Below are 22,648 nucleotides of genomic sequence, written 5' to 3'. Positions count from 1 at the left end.
TCAGCAAAGCCAAAAAGAACACAGCGATGGAAGATTACAACTTCGAGACATTTTATCTGTTCCGATGCAACGAATTTTAAAATATCATCTATTGTTAGATAAGCTTGTACAAGAAACGGTGCCAGTAAGTTTTTAAAAGTTAAATCAATTTACTTCGTGTTTTATTAACCTCTATATCTATATACTATAACGATTACTTCAGACGCATGACGATTTTAGAGGATTGGAACGGGCCAAAGAAGCGATGGTAGATGTTGCACAGTATTCTAATGAAGTAAAGCGTGATTCTGAACATCTTATAGTGATACAAAAAGTAAAGGTTTGTGTTTCACAATACACGTTTAACTTTATACGTGTTTATATGTTTGGATGTTTTATACGTTTTTCTAACCTCAAATTAAAAATAAATTTTTAATATTTTTGTCATATTAACAACAGGAAAGTATTTCTGATCTGAACCTTCCCAACGGCAACAATCTCGAGCAATATGGACGGTTATTACTTGACGGGGATCTTAATATAAAAGCACACGAAGACCAAAAAATGAAGCATCGATATGCTTTTGTCTTCGAAAAGGTTATGATTCTGGTAAAAAATTCCAATACTAAGATCGGGGTAAGCTTTGATTGAAATGTAAAAAGCATGGCCATTTTTTCACTGAACTAAATTAGAATTAATATTCTCTTCATTTCTACCTATCTTTACAGGAAGCACAATATTCTTTCCGAGAAGCTCACAATTTGTTGGATTACAGGATAGAAATATTAAATTCTCGTCGCACTTTAGGTCGTGATGGTCGTTTGAAGTATTCTCTGCTATTAGCACGCAAAACGCAAGCTACTGCTTTCACGCTTTATATGAAAACTGAAGAAGAACGCGAAAAATGGAAGAGAGCATTTGAAACAGCAATGTAAGTAAATTTTCAAATAGTAAATTTGTATAAAAAAGTAAATAAAAATTATATTTTGGTAATAATTTGATATTTTATGATAACCAAACAATTGACAATAAGTAGTTAATGTACTACTAGTTGTATGAAATATAATCTTTCAGTCCAAGGGAATTTTATAATCATATGCTTAGGACATTTATGCTGTTCATTTTATTGGCATAATTATGCCCATGAGACATAGTTAGTATTATGTTGAACCCCTTGTTATTTTTATTTGAAATTTTCTATAGGGAAACCTTGGAACCCGTAGGATGCAAGAATACTGATCATAAATTTGTTATACACACTTTTGATACGCCTGTCATCTGTCGCCATTGCTCGAAGTTTTTGAAGGGAAAAATACATCAAGGTTATCGATGCAAAGTATGTGAAATAGTAGTACACAGAGGTTGTATTTCGTCAACTGGTCGATGCAAGCAATTGCAACAAACACCGCCGCCGGTATGTGACCGATTGCTTTCGGAGTTCAACTGGTTTGTTGGTACAATGAATCGAGATTCAGCTACCCAGCGTCTAGAAAACAAAAAGATTGGAACCTATCTGCTACGTGTCCGTCCGCAAGGTGCCTCTCATGAAAGTGAAACAATATATGCGCTTAGCCTGAAGTAAGTAATATTATACTTTCTGCTCTCACTATCGATGTCCAATATAATATACAGGCGGTCCTCGAGATACACAGTTAATGGGGACCGAAAACGGCAGCAAAATATCGCGTATCTTGAATTTTCGCGTAAGTCGAATCTCGGGATTTCCAGCCAAAATGTCACAAATTTTCCTATAATTTCGTAAGTAGGGGGTTGTTTTAGCCTCTTGTTAAATTATTTGATATGATTCTGACTGAATAAATCTTTTGAAATGGACAATGGATGTGTCAAATCAGTGCAATTTGCTCAAAGAATTGTCAAATTTAGAAAACCGCGTATCTCTGAATCGGCATATAAAAGATACCGTGTATCTTCTCGGGGACCGCCTGTAACTGCAAAAACTAGGATTAAAAACAATATGTTTATCTTTGGTAATAAATTAAAAAAAAGTTAAGTAAACTTCTTATTTTTCTTTGAACCCCCTCTTAATTGTGTTCAACAAGAAATATAGACTTTCTCTATAGTATGAAGACCCTGATCCTCTTGCTCAGCCTTGCTATTGGGCCGAATGTCTCTATATTGTGTTGCAAAACATATTGTGTTTGTTACAAATGAAAACCCTGTAAAAACGGTGTACAGTGACAGATTTTAAACAATAATCGATCTGTACAGTATATCAGTATGTACAGTCCAAGTATATCACAATTTGTTCAAAAATGACTTTTTGACCCCGGTTTTTTCGAGGTCGCACCATAGTGTGCTCTCGAGAGTCTCCAATGCGGCCCGTGATGCTTTTTGTAAAGATTCGAAAGAATTATCTTTTTTGTTGAGTAACTCAATCGGAATTTTAACATCTACTTTTAAAAAATCGAAAATCAAGCTCCAATAAAAGAATGCTGTGTCTAAATTTGATGTATTTAGTTAGTATTTTCCGTTCATTTAACGTTCATCCATTAGCTAAAGGTAACGATAAAATCTGAGGGCCACGTTATTTGCGAAGCGATGCGACCCGCGAACTGAAAAGTTTAGAGACCCCTGTTCAAATTAACTGACGTAGCTTATGATTGTACAGAAGTGTAAGGTAATCCGGAGCGGAGTCATGTATCAACTCCTACTACGGTGCGCAAAATATGACTCCGACTTCGGATCATAACTGGATTCGACTCTGGATCAGTCCGGATCAATCCGGAACAATTCGGATCAGTCTGGATCAGTCTGAATCAAACCGGATTAGTCTGGAACAATCCGTATAAGTTCGGGTCAGAACGTTCAGTCCCGATCAGTCCGGATCAGTCCGGATCAGTCCAGGTCAGTCCGGAACAATTCGGATGAGTTCTGGTCAGTCCGGATCAATTTGTATCAGTCCGGATCAATTTGGATAAGTCCGGATCAGTCCGGATTAGTCCGGATTAGTCCGGAAGAGTCGATGAGTCGGAACGAGTCCTGTAGAGTTTGGTAGAATCCGGGCGAGTAGAGTTTAGGTTGACGTTGCAATTGCTAATTTCCGAAATGACTGTCCATTGTCGTTTAGACAATTCTTGATGAGTTCATTGACTTTCAAATAAGGCATCAAATATGTACGTAATAGTGTAACAATTTTCTTTCTTGCAATAATATTTACCTTTTCCGCCAGATTTAAAAAAAAAATATCTTGTACTTCCCGCATGCTTCCCAAAAACTCAGTAAAAATTAAAAAAAAACTTACTGCTTTTGTACCGCCAACCGAAACTACTCGTCCGGACTCGACCAGACGCATTCGGATGCTTCCATATCCATCCGAACTGATGTGGACTGATCCGGACTCGGAGTCGATGAGTTCGAAGTTTTTCTCGTGTACAATTATCATATCATCATCATCATCATCATCATCATCATCATCATCAAGATATCATACAGTACTTTTCAGACGAGGAAGATATTTTATCATGTCGCGAATAATATTTTCTATTTATTTTCAGAACCGATAAGAAAATAATCAAGCATATGAAAATTTATCAGAAAAAAGAGCACCAGAATGTGTTTTATTATCTTTCGACAAGAAGATACTTTAAAACTATAATAGAACTGGTTTCTTTTTATGAAAGGAACGATTTGGGCGAAAATTTTGCTGGGTAAAAGACTGATTAGAATTTGTTTTTAATGTTTTCAACTAGTTCAATAAAAATAATTATGAATTGCAGCCTAAATCAACTTCTCCAATGGCCTTTTAAAGAGGAAATTGTTGTAGCCATCTATGATTTTGCACCCAATGAGCTCAATCAACTACCAATGCGCCAGGGATGTCAGGTGATTGTAATTGGAAAAGAAGGAGACAGTAAAGGCTGGTGGCGTGGCAAAACATTAGAAAAGGTATTACAGAACACAATGTTTTTTTTAATTAATATATTATTACAAATCATGTGTCTATTTAACTGCAAAATTATACGCATGATTGCATTCTTTTATTTTGTTCATATTTTTAGGTTGGATTTTTCCCCAAAGAGTATGTACGGCCAGCAGTAATCGGTGAAGTATAAATGATCAATTCGTAACATCCTGAACACAATCCACTCATATAAAGAATGAGATAATTGAGATGCTGTCATGTATTAAAGTTAGTGAGTTCGTTAATCAAATACAGGACCTGTTCTTTTTTTTTAATTACAAGGTTTGGCAGATGGATAAAGCAACATTCAATGCGACAACGAGTCTGATTCGAACTTATCTTATATCTTATAATTCGAATTATAATGATGCCATTAAAAAAAGGTTAACTAGGAAGTGATATTCCACGTATGGTTGTCAGTTTTTCAGGAAAGCTAAGTGAAAAACGATTTTACGTGTTTTCATCATAATAAAACAGAATAACAAAGGGTAGATGATTTAAAATGTGTTTAAAAAGTTTAACAGATTTAAAAAAATGTGAAACATTGCATAAACTAGTATTACGTATGTATGTGCTTTGAATGTTTGATGTGCAAGCAATGTTTTGTAAAAGCATGTTATGAAAAAAACAATAATCGAACAAAAAATCGAATATCTAAATATCAGCTAGGTGTTACGCGCTAAGAAACGTAAATAATAAATAAAGCAACAACGATTAAAAGATATAACATATTAGGAGGCATACAAATGCTGATTGTTTTATAAATAAATTGTGTCTATGTGGAACGTTTCACGTACCAAAATATTATCTGTTGGTATTGCGTTGTATTTTATGCCGGCCCAGGGTTTCGACTTCCCCCAATCCCAATTCCAATCCCAATCCCAATCCCAATCCCAATCCCAATCCCAATCCCAATCCCAATCCCAATCCCAATCCCAATCCCAATCCCAATCCCAATCCCAATCCCAATCCCAATCCCAATCCCAATCCCAATCCCAATCCCAATCCCAATCCCAATCCCAATCCCAATCCCAATCCCAATCCCAATCCCAATCCCAATCCCAATCCCAATCCCAATCCCAATCCCAATCCCAATCCCAATCCCAATCCCAATCCCAATCCCAATCCCAATCCCAATCCCAATCCCAATCCCAATCCCAATCCCAATCCCAATCCCAATCCCAATTCAATCCCAAAGGAATATCTAGCATTATAATGGTCGGCGTACGTCGACTGCACCCCCCAAGCGAATTAAAATATCACTTTTCGGCTGTGTTTTCGATGGACATTTCGTACACGATTTGACAAACGAAACAGTGTACGAGATTCAGACTTTTTTCGGCACTTAACCACAACCGCGTGCAATGGCATACAGGCGGTCCCCGAGATACACGGTTAATGGGGACCGAAAACGGCCGCAAAATACCGCGTATCTCGAATTTCCGCGTAAGGCGAATCTCGTGATTTCCAGCTAAAATATCACAAATTTTCGTGTAATTTTGCAAGTAGGGGGCGGTTTTAGTCACTTTATGAGTTATTTGATATGATTCTGACTGAATATAACTGTTTTAAACCTTTTGAAATAGTTTTGAACATTCGATCAAAACGGAAATTATTTGGCAATTTGCAATTGATGTGTCAAATCAGTACAATTTGCTCAAAGAATTGTCAAATTTAGAAAACCGCGTATCTCCGAATCCGCGTATAAGAGGTACCGTGTATCTCGGGGACCGCCTGTATTTGCTATCTTCATTGCACGTCTAGCGTTAGACATTTTGAGGTTAAATAGTTTTTACATTGTTGGTGTTTATATGAATGATACGATACCAAAGAACACAACTGATTTAAATGCAAACTAAACATAATAGTCAAAAAGAAATACACATAACCTGCTTCAACGCTTGGCTTGGAGAGCGAAATGGTTCGAATGGAAGAACCACACATACAGTCATATATTGTTTGTCAAATTATGAGAGTGTATGAGTTATCGTCCGAAAATTTCCGCTTGGGCCAGAACTAACCTGGTAATGCGGTTTTGTAACCGTTGAAGCCTTTTAATTTGCCCCTTGTTGCCAAGAAATAGAATAGACGAGCAAAAGTCAAAGTGTGGCGATACCAATGTTTTGTAGAGGTGAATTTTCCCAAAGAAGTCAAGATCACACTTCTTTGCCACTTTAGTGATAACCCAGTCAATGTGAGCGTTAACCTGTCACCTAAGATTACCCCTAGGTATTTAGCCTGTTCAACTCTTTCGATTCATTCAGAATTTATTACGATAGAGGGAGGTTCGTCCAGTACACCCACAGACATCATCAGTTTTGTTAATGTTTAATGCCAGCTTTTTGAACTTTAGTGGAACATGCACTGCACATGCACTTCTGTCCAGAGCTTTTAAATTGATATTAATCAGAGACTCAGGTACAGTTTCCAATGAACGATCGATGACGACTGATAGTTCATTTTGCGAAATTGAAATGTGATCGAACGCGCGCGAGGCGGTCGAGCACCGTTTTTAGCGGGGAGTCAGTTTTAACTGACATGAGCCGGGTTGAACGAACTGTTCGAAGCGGACTGATTGCCCGCGTACAGACGTCGCCCACGGGTCTGCCCATGCCCGAATGCAGAGCCGATAGCATGCGATTATATCTTCTCATACTTCTCACGATTTTGTATGACTTCGGTTGTTTTGGACCTCACGTGTGGATGCTTGCATTGAACCCGGCATTTGATCGTCATCGAAACCCGGAAGGAATTTCCCTCACTCGAAATGTTGGTGTTGAGAAGCCTTACCTTGGGTAGGGGAACATAATTTAACTCTTGAAATAAGTTGGTACACGAACTTTTAGAAAGCGTAACGTCCTATCTTGGAAGTCCGAACGAATCTTACCTGCCATGATCGGAATTGGTTTTATTTATACTCAAAATAAGTTATGGGTTTCGTTGTACATTTGGTTTTTCAATGTGTTTTTTTTGTAAACTAGTTAATTTGATTTTTCGTAACAGAACCTTAGACCAGGGGTTTCCAAATTACGGCCCACGGGCCGCATGCGGCCCTCAAGAGCCTGTAATGCGGCCCGTAATGGCTTTGTAAATGTTAAAATAAATAGCTTTTTTTTTTGACTAATCATTCAAAACATGATTTTAGTTCAATAAAAGAAAGGAGTAGACACTTGAACATGAAAGCAGTTAGTATTTTCTAATCAAAATAAGATTTGAACTTTCATTCATTCTAACGGTAACGCCATAATGGTCCTCAACAAAGTTATTTGTGAAGCAATGGAGTCCGCCAACTGAAAAGATTGGAGACCCCTGCCTTAGACGTATTTACTGACTGCAGGACACATTTAACCCTGTCACTGGTAACCAAAATGTTGTGTCCGCACAAATGAAACAAGAGACGGTGTGTACGGCACAAACAGAATATATATTTTATCACTACTCTTTGGTATTATTGTATTACACGTATATAAATAACAACGCATACACACACACGCAATGCGGGGAGAGGACGACTGGTCCTTCTCGCGCCGCGATCCTCACTGAGGACGTCACAGGTTGACAGCCTTGCTGTCAACAGTGAGCCCTCAGGATGAGGCAGCGGTCTGTCCACAACATCTCCCCGTTTTAATTAGGCCGGTACGGCTTAAGCCGACGCAGCGGTTTTAATGTACTTAAAACCGGAGTGGCAAGCGTACGGCTCAAGTGGCGCTGTGTAAAACGGGGGAGAGTGCTGAACGGCCTCCGTGCCTAACGCTCGAACGGGATGAGCGTTGCGGGCTGCAACAGGGGGCAGCCGATGTGCTGCGCTCGCTCGTTCCCTTGCAGCCGCTGTGGTGTTGTTGTTGATGGTGCAACAGTAGCGGATAATCCTGCCGCTGTCGATGACTGTTGCACCTGACGCCGATGATGATGAGGCAGCTCTCCCGGATGCTGCTGCCGATGGGGCGTCACTGTGCGGCTGAGCAGGGGGCGGCCGTGGTGCCGCGCGCGCTTTGACCGCTCAGCCGGAACCGCTGCACAGGGGCGACCGTGATGTCGCTGCCGGTGAACTGCTGTGGAGGGCGCGCTGGATGATGATGACGTTGACGATGATGATGAGGGTACACAGGGGGCGACCGTGATGCCGCGCACGACGACTGTGACCCGGGACACATACGATGTTGCTGCACAGGGGCGACAGTGGTGCCGCCGTCGAGATGCACCTGTGCAGCTGGAGCGCCGGCGATGAAGATGGACAGGGGGCAGCCGATATGCCTCAGCACTGTGCCTGCTCACCGGGCTCGACGATGATGCTGGTGCAGCAAGGGCGGCCGTGATGCCGCGCACGACAATACTGCACCAGTGTGTCCGATGACGCTGCAGCGGACGGCGGTGATGCCGTGTGTCGTCGCTCCAAGGCGGAATATCCCCTCGCCTTGGCCGGAATACGCTGCAGCGGAGTGAGGATCCTCTTCGGGGCTTCGCGCAAGCCCGAGCGTGCCCATCCTGCGCGATGGCGGTTGCGCGATGGTGGAACCGCGATGGTCGTCTCGGTGCTGCGTCGGTTCGTTGTAGGATCCCCCCCTACGCGAGGAGGATCCCATCCTCGTCGCCACTGTTGTGTCCGCACAAATGAAACAAGAGACGGTGTGTACGGCACAAACAGAATATATATTTTATCACTACTCTTTGGTATTATTGTATTACACGTATATAAATAACAACGCATACACACACACGCAATGCGGGGAGAGGACGACTGGTCCTTCTCGCGCCGCGATCCTCACTGAGGACGTCACAGGTTGACAGCCTTGCTGTCAACAGTGAGCCCTCAGGATGAGGCAGCGGTCTGTCCACAACACAAAACAACATCATATTCTAGGCAACCGGGCTGCCCTGGTAGCCAGCTACTTTGGAAGCTTATAACTTTTGAATGCGCAATCCAATATCGATGCAATATTGAAAATTAACCAAACTAGTGCAGTTTCTATAACTGTGCATAGATTGGTTCAACTCGCTACCTTTTTTAGTTATAGCTTTTCAAAGTTGACAGATTTTTTTGAAAAAAAAAATTACAAAATATAAAACATACACAACATAACACAACATACAACATTGTTCAGTACTTTACAAAATTTTCACAGTAAAATGACTCTAGTAGTTTAAGCAGCTAATTTTGGCATGCTAAAGATCCCTGCTTGAATTCGCCTTTTTTAGTAGATGAACAATATCAAAGTTCCAGATGGGTCTTTCAAATAGCGTTCAAGCAGCTTCCTTTTGCCCCAACGCCAAGGATTATTTTTCTTTGTGTTTTATTTTCAAGCAAGCGACTTCGATGAAATAAACAACAAGATTTGTTTCGTTTAAGCACATTAGTATATTTTTTAATCCTTTTGTTGTACAATAATAAATAAAATATAAATGACACACACACAATCAACACTTTAAAACCCACAAGTGCGGAGGCCGCGCACCAGCCGCACCGAGCGCCCCTGCCGAGAGCTCCTGCTCGATCGGCTCGCAAACACACTCTAATTGTGCGCTCGGCACACACTAAGCCTTGCGCTGCTTAGTGTGTGCGACAGTGTGCGTGACACACTGTCGTCCCCCTGGACGTTGACCGGTGGCAGCGCAACTGCCACGGCAGGTCCAGGGGTCGGCACGGCTGCCCACAACACCTTTGTATTGATGAATTACATAAAATTTCACATAATTTACTGTACAATCAACATCACTTCACTCAATTGTCAGACACTTTGACAAGAGCCACCTTGTACCGATGTCATGCATTAAAAAGCTACAAAGTTTCACCAAGTTCGGTACACATTCTTAAAAATCCTTAAAGTTCCATCGTCAACCCTACAGATAGTACTAATCAGCCGCAAAGTTCCAAAGAGTATCGTGTGTTTCTTAAAAAGCTGTATGGTTCCACCAAGTACCGTTTCATCTCTTAAACACCCACAAAATATGACATCGGAACGATTTTTCGTTAAACAGCTTCAAATCAGCTATGGAGGTCGAGCTGGCTATTTGGGATTGATCTTCTTCTTCTATTTGGCGTAACGTCCTACGCGGACATGCTGGCCTATACAGGCTTTCGAGACTTTATTCATTACCGTGCAGCCTTGCTCCGGCGAGACGGTCCATTCTAGGTTTGAACCCATATCGGGCGTGTTATTGAGTCGTTCGAGTTGACGACTGTACCACGGGACCACCCCTCGTGGCATTGATACTCAATCCAATTCTTGCTGCTTCGCGTGTACGCCTCATACACCTTCGCCGTTGTCCTGTCGATGATGTCGATGTCATCCGCGAAGCCAAGAAATAGGAAAGATCGGTAGAGGATCGTGCCACGGATGTCGTTGTCTAGCCACATGCTTCAAATGACACATTCAAGGGCGATATTGAAGAGTAGATAGTACCCTGTGCGATTCGAACGATTCCGACATCAAGTTCGATACTCTCTCCTTGGATTGCACTTTGTTCATGGTGACTTCTTACATCCGGATCGACTTCCCAGGTAAGTAGTTCTATAGCTCATTCCGGGCTATGATTTTGTAGGCCGCCTGAAGTCGATAAACGGGTTATGTGTAGGGATCTGACATTCTCGACACTTCTGGAGAATCGGTCCAAGAGTGAACATTTGATCAGTGGTGGATTTGCCTCCAACAAATAGTTGTTTGGTAGCCGACGAAATTTATAGCAAAGGACGCAAGTCTGCAGAACAGGATCTGAGACAGGATCTTATACTTACTTACTTACTAAATTATACAGCGCTACAACCGCTTTGCGGTCTTGGCCTGCCTCAGGAGTGTCCGAAATTGCTCACGGTCTCGTGCCTTCGTCTGCCAGTCCGTTATCCCGGCCTTAATGGCGGACGCCTCCACGCCATCTTGCCACCTCAAGGTGGGCCTACCACGCCTCCTCTGTCCTTGTAGACGGCCTAAAAAGACTTTACGGGCTGGGGCGTCCGTTTCCATGCGTACAACATGCCCAGCCCACCGGAGCCTGGCGAGCTTTATACGCTATACTACAGTGAGGTCGCCGTACATCTCATATAGCTCGTATAGCATTATAGCGGCTCCTCCATTGTCCTTCTACCCATACTGGGCCAAGTATCCTTCTGAACATCTTCCTCTCGATCGCGGCTAAGAGGGTTTCGTCAGATTTGGACAGTTTCCATGTCTCAGAGGCGTATGTGAGTACCGGTACTATATAGGTACTATATAGTCCCAGCTTCGTCCGTCGCGACAGGTTCTTTGAGGTGAACTGATTTTTCAGGCTGTAGAATGACCGGTTGGCAGCCAGCATCCTTGCGCGCAACTCAGCTTCCATGCTATTGTCGTTGCTGACATTTGACCCGAGATAGGTGAATTGTGGGACGACTTCAAAAGTGCGTTCACCTATCTGCACGTCACGCCTACGTAGATTCTGATTATTTATTGGTAGGCTTGCTAATGGGGACAGAAGGGACAGCCGCACACACACACACTCGGCGATGTTTGATTCGTCGGGCAGCTGGCCCAGGGAGCGCCGGCAATAGAAAGGTCCCGGCCCAAGTGACATTTTCGAGCAGATTGTTAGCGTTTTTCGAGTTGCTGGAAGCTTAAAGAGCAGGCTTAAAACTGGCTTAAAGAGTAACCCAAGTGACATTTTCGAGTAGATTTTTTCGTTTTTCGAGCTGCTGGAAGCTTAAAGAGCAGGCTTAAATTTAGCTTAAAGAGCTGGCGATATCAACGACTTTAAGCTTATTATAACAGTTGAAACGTCAGAAGCGTTTTCGCTGGTGCCATTTTGAGAATTGTCATCACGTTGTGCAAAAGCTACCGGTCCAAAACAAAACATGTGTACAGGCGTCCCCCGAGATACGACTGTACAGTAGAACGTCGATTATCCGGGGACGGATTAACCGGCGGGCGGCTTAACCGTGCGCATAAATCAGACAGCTATTCATACGTACGGCGAAAGTTTGCAGCGATAGTCAATTCGGTAACCAGTTTCTTGTGCAGCTCTGTAGTGTCTAGGGGTATTTTCGAAATTCATTTTTGTTCATGAACAGTTGTTAAACCTACAGTTATTGATTAAAATAATATTCTACTAACGATTAATCGATTGATTCTAGGTGAATTAATAATAAAACTAGTGAATTTGATATGTTTTATATGCGTTTGACATTTCTTGGACCATTATCCGTGCAAATCGATTAACCGGCAACCGTCCGGTCCTGAGCTGCCCGGATAATCGACGCTCTACTGTATATGGGACCGAAAAATGGCCCAAAGCAAGGCGTAAGTCGAAAAAGTCGTATGTCGAATATCTGTCAATGTTTAGTTTATAACCGAAGTTGAATAGGCGAAATCTATGATATAGTGATTTTTATTCGAAACAATGTTTAATAATGTATTAATTTAACACCAAAAGTCGTTTACACGATATAGATATTCAAGGCCGTGAAGTTGTGGAATCTATGGAAATGTGTTTGTAACGGTTATCAGCACAGAAATTCAAAAAAATAGATCAATTTCAAAATCAAATCAAAATCGTCGTACAGTGGAGCGCCGTTTATCCGGGCTTCTCTGGACCAAGGATAATGTAATTAGAAGGTTGATTTTTATCGCTTTTGCTGGGCGACATTGTGGGGGACATCTGTCACTCTCTGCATACAAATTTCATTACCCCGCACCAGCCCTCCCTTATTTTCATATCGGAGCCCCCGGATGAGAAATGTCAAGTCGAGAAATGTCATTTTGCTCTGAACAACTTCACCTTGTCATTTATAACACCTTGCTCTGGACTTGACTTCGCCCGGATAAGCGAATAACACGGATATTGGGTCAAATGATATATTTTATCACCAATTCCTGGTTATTTTTTGGAAATTTTTCTTATTTTTTGATAAGTTTTCATTAACTTCATGTTTTTCGAAAAAGAATTTTTAAAATTTGCTATGAATTATAGTGTTTTTGTTATGACAATGTGCTCTTATAACCGCTTTTTTAAATATCCTCCTCATAACCCAATGTCACTTTTGTATTGAACTGTCATTTCTCAACAGCACGGATAAACGGAAAGCCGGATAAAAGGTACCCGGATAAACGGCGCTCCACTGTATCTGCTAATCGTCGTAATTCGAGGGGGTCGTAACTCGGGGGACGCCTGTACTTTTCAATCCGTATCAAACAAAAAGTTTATTGTAAAACACTCTTTCACTTTTTTTTGTTGGTCCGTGCGCTTCCCTGCTATTCTGATACTCCTGGATAGATCGTTTATTTCTTCTTACTCAGTGTTTTGATTGTTGTACACCGAGGACGAAACTGCAAGCTTCCTGTTTGCCCGGCTTTTACCGAAGTTATGACATAAACTTCAACGCTTCAACACATCGTTGTTCACCCACACACCCATGTTTTCAAGCGTTTGTATGAGGCAATGGGTTAAATCGAACAGTTCAAGGGGAGTTTAAGCTAAAAATGTGGAACAGTTGTCACATGGGGGGCCATCTGCGGCGACGCTAGGTGTCGTCGGGCTCCAGCCCAAGGAGCGCCGGCAGTGTAAGGGGCGAAGTGTCATTCTGCCTAGCTGCTGGGCCATCATTGTTGACGCGAGAGGTCACTGAGTTGCTGCCGCTGTGTTCGACGGTGAGGGGGCGAGATACAATGCCCCGCTGCAGCCGTCGTAGACCAGTAAGAGGGGGCGAGGTCAAATGCCGCCCCGCTGCAGCAATAGTGTCAACGAAGAGGGGGCGAGGTCCCATGCCGCCCCGCTGCTGCCGTTGTGTTGACGGAGAGGTGGCGAGGTCCCATCCCGCCCCGCTGCAGCCGTTGTGTCGACGGATAGGGGGCGGAATCCATGCCGCCTCGCTGCTGTCGTTATGTTTGACGAAGAGGAGGGCGAGGTTCCATGCCGCCCCGCTGCAGCCGCTGCCCAAGCAAGTGAAAATGTCACTTTTCGGCTGTTTTTTCGACAAACATTTCGTGCACGATTTGACAAACGAAACAGTGTACGAGATTCAGACTTTTTTCGGCACATAACCTCAACTGAGGCGCAAAACTTCAAACGAAGCGTTACAGCTAAAAATGAAGCGGCAAAAAAAAGAGAGAGAATGCAAAAAAACGCTTCAGGTGCTTGTGCTGTGCGCAGCTTTGTTTTTTGCTCGTACACACTCTTCTCCATCCGCCCCCTCCCCTCTTCATTTTACGTATATACATCGTTGGTGGTAATGTAGTGTGTGGGTTGAGACATTATGACAATCTGTTCTCCACAGTTCTGCGCACACGGTTTTATTTACTTGGTGTTCGTTCTGTGGAAAGATAGGCCGGCAGAATCAAGATTTAATGTTAGGTTTATATAGTGTCAATTTTACTTACCGTCGATTTGTATCCGTCGTCCTAGCAAGTGAGCTAAATGATAAGGATAAGTTTTGTTATTTTAAGTTAGGTTTTATGATATTAGGGTCAAGTGATAAAGATACATACAACAATAGCTTGGTTGAACGCAGATTTTCTCAGGAAATGTTTTTGCTGTCACAGATCTGCGTGTTGAAATATTTCCTGTGTAGTTGGTTATAAATTTTGCATTATATGATTGATGATTCATTTAATTTAAGCATATTGTTTCGATAGCTCTTATTTCGATGAATTCTTTATTGCTACTAAAATTTCATAGGTTTTAATATGTGATCTTTAATGTCTCTATACTGCCGAAGTTCTTCTCTCCACAGCCGAAGCTATCCTCTCCACAGTTCATTCTCTATTCTAGAAACTCTCCAAATTCCCGTTAAACATTTTCAACCTGCTTCCCCAAGATTATGCGTAACACATATTGATCAAAAACCTCGCAGCTGGACGTGTTTTGCGATGGATAAATAAACGACATAAAATCTTCAACGAATTCTGTTATATCTGAGCTACACTTCTGGCAGCACTGGAGCTGTCATACGCTATTCCCCATACACACCGTGGTATGAACAACTACCTTCTATACACACCGTGGTATGAATAGCTAGATTCTATATACACTGCGATCGCTTCCGCTACCGTTCTACGACACTTGAAGAAGAGAAGCCGAACTACAAGCACTACAGGACTACAAATATATTTAGATAGAGATAAAACAGTTCGGTTGTACAATTTACTTAATTACGGTTCCGCCCCATCTACAACAATTTGGCGACGAGCAGTACGAAGCTACGTGAATGTGCTAGGCGCAATACATATACAAACAAGTTGCTGCATCGTGAATTTGGCTGTCTACTGCGTAATTTTACATCACAATGGCGCTTCCTAACCCGGTTGTCGACGATCCGGCAGTCGCCAGTCCCGCTTTGCCTGCTGTGAGTGGTGCTGCGGTACCAGTTACATTTCATTTCGAGCCATTCAATCCTGCTTCATCGAAATTTGACCGATGGTTAAATCGACTACAAATTTCATTCCGAATTTACCACGTGCGTGAAGCCGATAAACGCGATTTTCTGCTACACTACATGGGCGGCCCTACATACGATGTGCTGTGCAATAAGCTGAAAAATGCTGAGCCACATACAAAAACGTACGACGAGATTGTAGCTCTACTGAAGGAACATTACAGTCCTACTCCTTTGGAAATACTGGAGAATTTCAAGTTCGCGAGCCGTAAACAGCTAGAGCAAAAAACTCTAAGCGATTACCTGATGCATTTGGAGAAGCTCGCCCAAACATGCAATTTCGGGGACTACATGGACAAGGCCCTCCGGAACCAGGTCGTTTTTGGCATCCAGAACCGTGTGATACAGTCTCGATTGCTGGAAGTGCGCGACTTAACCTTGACAAAGGCAAAGGAGATCGCATTCGGAATGGAAATGTCTCATCGTGGAACCGATGAAATGCACAACTCACGTAAAAAAAGTGAGGTTCAGCACATCGAGCATGGAGCAAAAAAAACTAAAAAAAGTTTCCAGTCATCGAGCCAAGCCAGTTCCAGTCAAAGTTCCGGTCGCCTGTCGAACAAGCAGAATGGTGGAAATAAACGATGTTATCGTTGCGGGGATCCTGACCACTACGCAGACAAATGCAAACATAAAGCTACGATCTGCAAATACTGCAAGAAAGCGGGGCATCTTGAGAGGATGTGTCTCACCAAGACCAACGAGAAGGGGACGGATGACGCACATCACCTGGAGGAGCAGCCGTGTGTTATGAAGGATGTGTTACACCTGAACGCGATCCAAGGTATTGCTGGTAAGTTTTTGTTGAGTCTGTGGATAAATCAAAAACAGCTAACGTTCGAGGTCGACACTGGTTCGCCCGTATCCTTAATCAACCTACAAGACAAACGAAAATACTTTAACAATTTTGACATTTCCCCTACTAACATTCGACTCGTGAGTTACTGCGATAATGACATTGGTGTGCTTGGGAAAATAACGGTAAAAGTAGTTGCAAATGGTGAGGAATTTACATTGCCTCTACATGTCGCAGAATCTAGTAGACATCCGTTGTTAGGGCGTGATTGGCTACTTGCTTTGAATTTGGATTTCAATCGTGTATTCCAACCAGGTACACATTCAGTTTCCTACTGTAGTGGCAAAAATCAGTCTACCACTAATGCATTGAATAACTTACTTACAAAATTTTCACGTGTCTTTGATGAACGTGTTGGTAAAATTGATGGAATACAAGCTACACTTACTGTTAGGAAAAATACAAAACCGGTATACATAAAAGCTAGGCCAGTGGCATTTGCAGTGCGCAGCACGGTTGATAAGGAAATTGATCATTTCGTGAAAGAAGGCATATGGGAAAAAGTGGACCACTCAGAGTGGGCTACACCTGTTGTTGCTGTTAGGAAAGCCGGAGGCAAAGTGCGGTTGTGCGGCGATTACAAAATTACTCTTAACCCAAACTTACTGGTGGATGAACATCCTCTTCCGACGGTCGAAGAACTTTTTGCTACTGTTGCGGGAGGGGAGACATTCTCAAAATTGGACCTTTCGCAAGCTTACTTACAACTCGAAGTTCGACCCGAGGATAGGGACTTATTTACATTGAGCACTCATAGAGGCTTGTTTCGTCCCACTCGACTCATGTATGGAGTTGCTTCCGCACCTGCAATTTTTCAACGTCTGATGGAGGAAATTTTGCAGGGCATACCTGGCGTTACTGTCTTCATTGATGACATTCGCGTTACTGGTTCTGATACAAAAATGCATTTACTTAGACTTGAGGAAGTACTTAACAGATTAGATAAATATGGATTGCGTGTCAATAGAGAAAAGTGTGACTTTTTCTCTGATCGAATTGAGTACTGCGGGTACATGGTGGACAAGCAAGGAATCCACAAACTCCGCGAAAAGATTGATGCAATACAAAACATGCCTATTCCTAAAAATAAGGAGTACGGCAAGTACGGTCTTTTGTTGGACTCATTAACTACTATGGTAGATTTTTCCCTAAACTCAGTACTATTTTGTACCCACTGAATAATTTACTTAAAGATGATGTTCCATTTGTGTGGAGTGCTGATTGTGATAAATCGTTTACATTGGTAAAAAGGGAGATGCAATCCGATAGGTTTTTAGTACATTATGACCCGTCACTTCCGGTAATTTTAGATACTGACGCGTCCCCATACGGGGTTGGGGCAGTTCTTAGTCATCAGTATCCTGATGGAACTGAACGGCCATTACAGTACGCATCTCAGACCCTTACTCGAACGCAACAAAAATATTCTCAGATCGATAAGGAAGCCTACTCGATCATTTTTGGTGTTCGCAAGTTTCATCAATACCTTTACGGTCGCAAATTTATTCTGGTAACAGACAATAAACCTATCAGCCAAATCTTTTCGGAATCTAAAGGACTTCCTACTATGTCCGCAATGCGCATGCAGCATTACGCAGCATTCCTACAGGCGTTCGATTATAAGATTCGACATCGCCGTTCGTCGGAACATTTCAATGCCGATGCTATGTCTCGCCTACCGGTTTCAACTACTGACCCTGAATCGGAAATTGAAGAACCGGAGGTAGTCGAGGTAAATGCAATACAAACACTCCCACTGACTGTAGATGAATTGAGTGCAGCTACCCTAGCGGATGTGAATGTTCGCGAATTGCTACGTGCCCTAAGAACTGGAAACTCAGTTGAAGGGAAACATAGATTTGGTGTGAATCAGGAAGAATTCAACTTACATAAAGATTGCTTGATGCGTGGTAGCCGAGTATACATACCACCTGCATTGCGAAGAAAGGTGCTTGAAGAACTCCATTCAACACATTTCGGTATAACACGAATCAAATCACTTGCTCGGAGTTATTGTTGGTGGGAAGGCATAGACAGAGACATCGAAAACCTGGTCAACGATTGTGCTTCCTGTCAGGCTGCAAAGGCTAATCCTCCCAAAGTCACTTTTCATTGTTGGGAAACACCTACGGAACCGTTTCAGCGTGTTCATGCGGACTATGCTGGCCCATTCATGGGACTTTACTACCTCATATTAATTGACGCATACTCGAAGTGGCCTATGGTCTACGTTGTGAAAAACATGACTACGGAAACGACAATTCGTTTGTGCCGGGAGTTTTTCAGTACTTATGGATTACCTTCTGTCTTTGTGAGTGACAACGGTCCTCAATTTACCTCTACTGAATTTTCAAGATTTCTTAAACTTAACGGAATTACTCATAAACTTAGTGCTCCGTACCATCCAGCCACTAATGGACAGGCTGAAAGATTTTTACAAACAATGAAATCTAAACTAAAGTCGCTACAATGTGATCGAGGGGAAGTTCACAGTGAAATTTGCAATATACTGCTCTCATACCGTAAAATGATTCACCCAGCCACCGGATTTTCACCTTCAAAATTAGTGTTCGGTCGTCAGATCCATTCAAGGCTGGATCTCATGATACCATCAAACGATCCAAACTCAAATGAAGTTCAGTCTAAAATACGTGCATTGACTACTGGATCAAAAGTTGCAGCTCGAGAATACGTTCACGGAAACAAGTGGGAGTTTGGGACAATTAAAGAACGTCTAGGTAAACTCCACTATTTAGTGAAACTTAATGACGGGCGGACCTGGAAAAGGCATATCGATCAACTACGTAGTGTTGGTGCAGGGCTATCGGAATCTACTAAGGAAGAAATTTCTTTGCGCCGTGAAGAGATTGGTGGTGAAAATTTCTACGACAACACTATCGCAGTCACTCCAGACATTACTACAAATACATACAACTACGATAACACTTATACATCCACTGACATGTCCCTCCCTGCTATCTCGACTGCTCCTAATCTTGAAACGGGTATCCAACTACCGATTTCTAACGAAACAGCTGCAATTGATCAACCCACAGGGTCAGCGGACTTGCCGGTGGACCAAAGGTTGCGTCGTTCTCTGCGGACCATCAAGCCTCCGCAACGGCTCAACCTATAACAACGAATTCTATTTTGCGCGGAAGAGCTGTTATATCTGAGCTACACTTCTGGCAGCACTGGAGCTGTCATACGCTATTCCCCATACACACCGTGGTATGAACAACTACCTTCTATACACACCGTGGTATGAATAGCTAGATTCTATATACACTGCGATCGCTTCCGCTACCGTTCTACGACACTTGAAGAAGAGAAGCCGACCTACAAGCACTACAGGACTACAAATATATTTAGATAGAGATAAAACAGTTCGGTTGTACAATTTACTTAATAACGGTTCCGCCCCATCTACAACAAATTCTACAATGGTATCCAATATTACAAGGGAAAACGTTCAGAAGACAAGTAAGTATTATTTAAGGTGTGTGAGTGTGTGTGTGTGTGTGTGTGTGTGTGTGTGTGTGTGTGTGTATGTGTGTGTGTGTGTGTGTGTGTGTGTGTGTGTGTGTGTGTGTGTGTGTGTGTGTGTGTGTGTGTGTGTGTGTGTGTGTGTGATTGTGTGTGAATGTTTTAAATGATGGTTGTGTGGTCAATTCGTGCTATGTGTGTTTTAATGCAAATAACAAACTATTGTCCTCATATACTCTTCACTTACAATTTACTTTCAGCCAAATATCCCAGCTTGGTCGATCTTGATGTTGTATCGCATCCTTGCTCCACTCGGACAAGTTCTACGGCAATCTTTTATTACGATGGTTCGTTAAAGTTACTATGCCAATGAAGTTTGTATATCAATAATAATATTGGTTCTTTCACAGGTGCACGTATTTCCTCGGAGCACAATTACGTAGACATTTTCTAAGTGTTATTTGATTTAAAACAAAATGTTTTATTACAGAAAACGATAGATTAACTTTGCCTGCTCCCTATAATCCGTTTATCGGTCCGAAAACATCTAAAGGTATGTAAAAATACAATGAAATCTTTCCATGTACATCAACAAGAATTGGTATGTTATTTTTTTTTCAGAACTCAATATTAATTCGACGTTTTTAACAAACGACTCAATATAACGTTCACCATACAAAGTTTCAAAATCTTTCACAAATTTGTCTAGCAGTTGCCCAGCCACCTTCCACTTCGTCTTGTAAACATTTGACGAAAGCAATTTTACAGCACAAAATAGCAACATAAAATGGTTATACAACTCATTAGGCACATGTGGCTTCAATACAACAAGTCCCGCGTAGTTTAAAAAATATCCAAACTCTACTCCTTTCCAAAAATTCGCATATTTTATGGAACGTAATTTGCGATGCATTTCCGAAGGAAGATTAATCTTTAATAAAGCAGCGGATATCTTTTGGCATTGCTCTTGGGACCATGCTCTCTTGCCTAGCTTTCCATCACGATCATAGGATGGCTATAATTAATCGCTTCATTATCCCTAGATGAAACAAGTGCAACAGATCTGAAATGGTTACATGCTGCACTATGTCAAAGTTATTCAATTGACATAGGGGTGTTGTTGTTATTTGATGTCTTGGATATTCATATTTACGGAATTTTTGTTCGTTTTCTTGCATTTGAATCATTTGCATAAACGATGGTGTGTCCAGCCTCGCTATGATTCCCTTCAACGGTGCATTTTAAACAGGCGTTATAGCCGGTATGCCCTTTTACACCTGCAAAAATATAGAATGTTGTTCATTATCAGATGTGTCTGTTTATAAAACCCTATAAACACTAAATAATTTTTAACATGTTTTCAATACCTTTAATAAAAGCTCTGGCAGGAGTATCTGCAACAATAGCACGCATTTTCACAACAACTTTCTTTCCGTGAATGATGATACCATTCGCCATTAGAAGGCTTAGCTCATCAACGGCTGGTCGAAGAAACTCTTCTATATTGTTTGGTTTCTGAAATCCACAAAAAAATGCGGCTGCCATAACTGGAGCTTGTGGGAGTTCTTCGATTTTGAACAATATCGGCCAAAATTGCATATTACTGCTATTATGTAGAGGCAATCCATCAATCGACAATGTTAAAGTAATACAATTAGGAGGTACACTGGTGGACATAAAAATAGGAACTTTTTTCTGTGACCGAAAAACATAGTTCTTGTCGGAAATATTTGGTAGCCCTGAAAAGGACTGTTTAAGTGGTTGTTGGGAGGTGGTGTTGCGGTGTTCCACAGAGCGGAAACATATTTTAACGGTCAATGTGTTGACCGTTATTCGATATCACTTCCTCACAGCGTAGAGCCATATCGCCGATGAGGTTACGGCATTCGCTTCTGTCTATGCGTTTCCACATAGCCTTGCAGTGTCTCCATAGCGAATCGGCAGAACGTGCATGCTTGTTCTTAAGCTGACGCTTGAGAGTTGACCACAGATTCTCAATCGGGTTGAGGTCTGGACTCAACGCAGGCCACAGTAGAACTTGCACATCCTCGTTTGCCAAAAAACATTTAACTAATCGCGATGTATGCTTTGAGTCGTTATCGTGCTGAAAGATGTAATGCTCTTCGTCTCCGAATTTTTGTCGGGCGTGTGGCAACATCTTACGACGTAGTATGTTTCTATACCCTTCCGAGTTCAGTGTCCCTTTGATACGGAACAAAGGACCCGGGCCGTGCCAGGAGAAGCAACCCCACACCATTACGTAGCCGCCTCCGTGCTTTAGGGTTTTTATAGTATTTTTTGGATGATACGCCTGTTAAGGAAGGCGCCAGACGTATTTAGTGCCGTCCGAACCATCCAGATTGATTCTGGACTCATCCGAAAAAAATATTTTGCTCCACCAAAAGATGGATGCAGCTAAATGCTCTTCGGCAAACCGAATGCGCGCTTCTACGTGGTGCGGCATTAGCTTACGAACCTTTCGTGGTTTCCGGGCACAGAATCCACCGGCGTGTAAACGGCGCGACACCGTTTTCGCCGAAACTTGCAATCTAAGCTCCTGCGATTGCAAGTTTTGAAAGGGTCCACCCTGATTATCTCAACCATCTTCGCGTCAACGTCAGCCGTTGTTTTTCGCGGACGACCTGTGGATTTACCCGTAGCCTCGCTACGAATGGCATTGTCCACAAACGTCCGCGAACGGCCGAACGCCTTGCAGATGGTTTTGATAGGCACGTTCTCACGATACAAACCCTGAATATGTTTCCGCTCCTCTGGAGTGCAGTGCTTTCCGCGACCCATGATGAACTTGTGGAATTTTCAAATCGCAAACTTTCACCTTTACCACTGAATGAAGAATGAAGCGCAACACGGTTTGGATCTCTTTTTATACTACCGAAAAACGCTGCCGTTACTCAAAACTCAGATAAGTAGCGCACCACAAATGCGAGTATAAAAGGCAAACAAACAGCGATTGCAAATTCAGTACGCCTCGAACGTTAGGCGAAAG

At 42.3% G+C, this 22,648-nt stretch overlaps 2 protein-coding genes across 4 annotated transcripts in view; both read left to right on the top strand.

The window, feature by feature from the left end:
• Nucleotides 1-4,708, top strand: part of LOC120955709 (protein vav) — a 46,799-nt gene extending 42,091 nt beyond the window's left edge. For all 3 annotated transcript variants that reach the window (XM_040376802.2, XM_040376803.2, XM_040376804.2), the window contains 8 exons: nt 5-124; nt 203-319; nt 439-615; nt 708-910; nt 1,183-1,557; nt 3,495-3,647; nt 3,717-3,885; nt 3,999-4,708. In XM_040376802.2, the coding sequence (XP_040232736.1) occupies nt 5-124; nt 203-319; nt 439-615; nt 708-910; nt 1,183-1,557; nt 3,495-3,647; nt 3,717-3,885; nt 3,999-4,052 (1,368 nt within the window). In that variant the 3' untranslated portion in view covers nt 4,053-4,708. The remainder of the gene's footprint in view (nt 1-4; nt 125-202; nt 320-438; nt 616-707; nt 911-1,182; nt 1,558-3,494; nt 3,648-3,716; nt 3,886-3,998) is intronic.
• Nucleotides 4,709-14,590: 9,882 nt separating this feature from the next.
• Nucleotides 14,591-22,266, top strand: LOC120958534 (uncharacterized). Its single transcript, XM_049610095.1, has 2 exons — nt 14,591-16,092; nt 19,212-22,266. The coding sequence occupies exons 1-2, from the start codon at nt 15,150-15,152 to the stop codon at nt 19,289-19,291; spliced, it is 1,023 nt and encodes a 340-aa protein (XP_049466052.1). The 5' UTR covers nt 14,591-15,149; the 3' UTR covers nt 19,292-22,266.
• The last annotated feature ends 382 nt before the right edge of the window (nt 22,267-22,648 follow it).

Source organism: Anopheles coluzzii, chromosome 3, assembly GCF_943734685.1.
Source record: "Anopheles coluzzii chromosome 3, AcolN3, whole genome shotgun sequence".
NCBI classification, from domain to species: Eukaryota; Metazoa; Arthropoda; class Insecta; order Diptera; family Culicidae; genus Anopheles; species Anopheles coluzzii.
This window is presented reverse-complemented; position numbering and strand designations above follow the sequence as displayed.

Bases quoted from the DNA above. Each gene is read 5' to 3' on its own strand.
- LOC120958534 (XM_049610095.1), top strand. From the start codon at position 15,150: ATGGCGCTTCCTAACCCGGTTGTCGACGATCCGGCAGTCGCCAGTCCC. The intron at 16,093-19,211 runs GTAAGTTTTTGT...ATCAACCCACAG, and splicing joins CGCGATCCAAGGTATTGCTG to GGTCAGCGGACTTGCCGGTG.